At 40.5% G+C, this 4,252-nt stretch overlaps 1 protein-coding gene across 1 annotated transcript in view; it reads right to left on the bottom strand.

The window, feature by feature from the left end:
* Positions 1-239: 239 nt before the first annotated feature.
* LOTGIDRAFT_156008 (hypothetical protein) overlaps positions 240-4,252 on the bottom strand; it is a gene marked incomplete at both ends in the record, with an annotated part of 6,009 nt that continues 1,996 nt past the window's right edge. Inside the window, 3 exons of the mRNA XM_009046045.1 lie at positions 240-778; positions 2,271-2,321; positions 2,951-4,222. Of these exons, the coding sequence (XP_009044293.1) occupies positions 240-778; positions 2,271-2,321; positions 2,951-4,222 (1,862 nt within the window). The remainder of the gene's footprint in view (positions 779-2,270; positions 2,322-2,950; positions 4,223-4,252) is intronic.

Below are 4,252 nucleotides of genomic sequence, written 5' to 3'. Positions count from 1 at the left end.
ATATAGAAATATCCGCTTCCATGTTAAATTAGCACAAATAAGCCTACCATAGTCATATTTAGGAACTGTGAAAATCTTTTAGCTAAACATCCTTAAATGAACCTCCCGTTAGCAGTTGGTATCGAAGCGTCCAACACAATAAAGTCTTAAAATAGCGAAGTGCCCGAGGACGACGAGAGGACCACATCGAAACGTTGCATAAAATTATTACCAGTGAGAGTCGTTCCATAAAGCTGTGTCTATTCCTCAATATTTTCAATAATTTTCGACTCTTTCCTGTTATTAATTTCAAACTCTTTCCTGTTATTAATTTCAAAATCTTTCCTACTGTTAATTTCGAACTCTTTCGTATCATTAATTTCCAACTCTTTCTCATTATTAATGTCCGACTCTTTCCTGTCATGTATTTCCAACTCTTTCTTGTCATTAATTTCAAACTCTTTCGTATCACGAACTTCCAACTCTTTCTTGTCATTAATGTCCAACTCTTTCTTGCCAATAATGTCCAACTCTTTCCTGTCATTAATTTCCAACTCTTTCTTGTCATTAATTTCCAACTCTTTCTTGTCATTAATGTCCAACTCTTTTTCATCATTAATTTCCAACTCTTTTTCATCATTAATTTCCAACTCTTTCTCCTTGGTCTCTATACCGTTCTGGTTGACCTCTTCGATCTCGATTATCACGTCTTCCAGAGGAGGATCTTCCATGACGAACGCGTTGGGTTCGAAGATAGGGATACATAACACGAAGAAGGCTCCACCAAATATTACGCCCCCTGAAAAGCAAAACGAAGTATATATAAGAGTGAAATGGGAGACGGATTGTAGTCAATAGTCAATGGGACTATATGAATTCGGCCTCGAGCCATCAAGGGCGAATAGCACATCGTTAAAATGGATCAAGGGTTTTTGTACTTGTTCGCCCTTCTTTTCTCAAAATGAAGGAATTCAAGCACTGACATTTACTTAATTCTGATGTTTAAAAACTCAAACATGCACGTATGAATTCTTAAACTTAAAATCCAAATTTGAAATTCAATCAGATCGGAATTCTTAACTTGTTCTGGAGATATTCCGCCAAATGATATGGCATTACTGATACCCCAGGCATCTGGTGTAAAAGTTTGGAGTTGGACTCAAGCTCTGAAAGCTAATCCTGGAGAATGACCTCCGGGATAATAATTGTCCATCATCAGATTTGCTCGATTAATTTGTACAAGAATAATTTTGAAGAAAAATGTCCGGCCAATAGATTCAGAGATACAAGGGAGATTATCGAGAATGATAAGAATAATGCACTATTAATGTGCGGTTTAGTTATAGAATAAACTGAGAGAGAGGATTGAGGATCTCAAAATGGTTTTCTAGCTTTTGTATGTGTATCAATGACACTTATGGCATTGATCATGTTCCTCTAGCAACGTTGTTTATGACTCCTAAATGCCATACACCGTTGCTAAAGGAACATGGGCTTGTATTTGCACAATTCCAATTTTGTTTCTATCCAAACTATCAAGGCCATTAGCACCTCTGTTACACGTATTGTGCTTTGACAGCATTTTTGGATTAATTTATTGATAAGAGTGTGGGTTAAATTGTTTTAGTTTTGGAAGATTTAAGAGGGATTTCGGGTTTGAAAGGGTTTCGGGTTTGAAAGGGTTTCGGGTTTGAAAGGGTTTCGGGTTTGAAAGGGCCTCGGGTTTCATAAGGTCCAGTTTTCCAAGTATTGAAGGGTTAAGTTTTCTAAAGAGGTCCGTTTTTTGAAAGGGTTCAGTTTTTCAAAGAGACTCGGGTTTTGAAAAGGTTAGGTTTTCTAAAGATCTCAGAGTTTGAAAGGGTTTAGAGTTTGAAAGGGCTTAGAGGTTGAAAGGGTTCAGTTTTCTAAAGGGGCCTAGGTTTTGAAAGAGTTCAGTTTTCAACAGATTCAGTTTTGAAAAGAGGCACAGGTTTTGAAAGGGTTCAGTTTTACAAAGAGACTCAGAGTTTGAAGGGTTCAGGTATTGAAAGGGTTTAGAGTTTGAAAGGGTTCAGTTTTACAAATAGGCCTAGTTACTGAAAGGGTTCAGTTTTCTACAGAGGCTCAGGTTTTGAAAGGGTTCATTTTTCCATGGAGACCTAGGTTTTGAAAGGGTTCATTTTCCCAAAGGTTCAGAAAGTGTTCCAGGTTTATAAGGAGTTTATACTGAGTGGTGATTAGGTTAAAGGTTCAGGGGATGTTAGGGGGTCAAATTGAGGGGATTTACCGGGTTCGCTACCACCTTTACCTACCTGCGCAGTGGTATGCAAAATCATATGAACCGGTTATATCATACATCCACCCTGAAAAACATGAATGAGAAATATGGCTGATGTTCGGTTCTCACACCTTGACTTCATCACGGTCACTACCAGGGTGGCCCGAATGGACTCACTCACTCTCTGTCCTGCTGTTCGTGAACAACTCGGTTCAGAATATCAAACAAACACTCGAGGATTCAGTCTTCTCAGATCAACTCGTACAATAACAGCAGCTGCTTAAAGAACTAAAATTAGGTGTATCCATACTCCAAAGTACACGTTCTCTCCCGGAAACTGAAATAAATAGGATTTGGAATTGAAAAATTCCCGTCTTCGAGAACAACCATGGAACACCTCTCAACTGTTTCCAGAAACTCCACCGCTTTACTGAAGATCATTACGTCATCACCATCTTTGTCGTCTGCTGAAATAAGAAAAGTTAAGAGTTCCCTCCCTTATATCCCTTGTTCTTTAGTGTCTCGAGCAATGTTTTGACCAAGTGATCACGCCTAAAATGGATTATGTGATTGCAAGCTGAAGGATTAGAATAAGGTTTTTGGATTCATGCTTTGGCGACTGGTGCTATATAGATCAATGCTGACCATAGATCATGTTGCCGACACTGTCAGGTTCTGATTAGTTTGACCATGTCTCCTCCCATAGAAACTCACCTGCAAGCGTCGGTGTTAAGAAAAATGCCGTGCCAGCCATCATCATCTGAATACCAAATCCAGTGGCAAGATGGCGTAATCCCAGTATTTTTACCAACATTTGTGTTAAATTCACGTATGCTCCACCGTAATACATGGCAAAGGCGACAAGGAAGACATGGTACGCCCATACTTTGCCACCTAAAAATGGCACAAAAAACACGGCAACACCAAGCAAAAGCTGACAGCCAAAGTATATCACCACGATATTGATGTCCGGGCTGCTACAGAAAAGACCACCCATAAGCCGGGCAATGATCACACATATTCCTTGAGTCATATAAAAGCGAGGAACTATATCAATATCGATACCGTTGGCGATGACCATGGATGGGAAATGAATAAAGTTAACACCGTATCCGCACATCATGAGAAACTGGCTGATGCTTAAACACCACATAGCTTTACTTTTTATCACTGAAAAGTCCGGAGAACAACGTGAAGGCTCTATAGGTTCGTCTTCAAAGTCTTCGCCGGCTTCTTCTGCTTCTTCTTTAGCTAGAATGTTCCCGACGTTTTGCATACTCCAATGCGACTGCCACATGACGCTCGTGGAACCGTACTGACGCTGCGACAAGGAATTGATGGTGTTGATGCTTGTGATGAAACGATTGGACAGGTGATTACGATCATAAAAGCTTGTGGCGTGGGAATTCACTGAGTACAGACTAGTGTTTATGCCGTTCCTTGAGGAAAACTTCCGAGATGAAAGAGCTGGGGATCTATCACCGAGTACGTGACGATTGTGCACACTTCGAGCAAGACTGTCATTGGAGTTATTGAGATCAGCTTTTGATTCACCGTTACACATTGGCACAATATGTTGATTCACCTTTGGTATTTCTAAATGACTCTGGCTTTTTAATTCTAGGATCCTTTTCGGACTGATGCATCGTGTCAGCGGCATGCTCGCCGCTTGGTTGGCTTCACGTAGGTATTTGTCTTCTTTGGTAAATTTTTTGAATAAGGAATTGCTGCAACAGTTTATTGGATTTTCATCTATGGGAAAGAACAGAGCCCCGAGAACGCATATTTGTGCGACCATACAACTGTACACGCCCATCGTCGATCTCCATCCGATATTGTCAATGAGGTACTGTGTCAGGGTGGGACCGCTGATGTAGCCCACCCCTGGCGTGGCGAAGGTGATGCCACATGCTATTAATCGCCTGTCGTGAAAGTAGTGGCTTGTGATCACACTTATTGAAGTATACATTATACCATAACCTGTGCCTGAAATAGAAAGGGGGTATTAGTAAGGGT

Source organism: Lottia gigantea, assembly GCF_000327385.1.
Source record: "Lottia gigantea unplaced genomic scaffold LOTGIsca_10, whole genome shotgun sequence".
NCBI classification, from domain to species: domain Eukaryota; kingdom Metazoa; phylum Mollusca; class Gastropoda; family Lottiidae; genus Lottia; species Lottia gigantea.
Note: the sequence above shows the minus strand (reverse complement) of the source record. Positions and strands in the feature narration are given on the sequence as shown.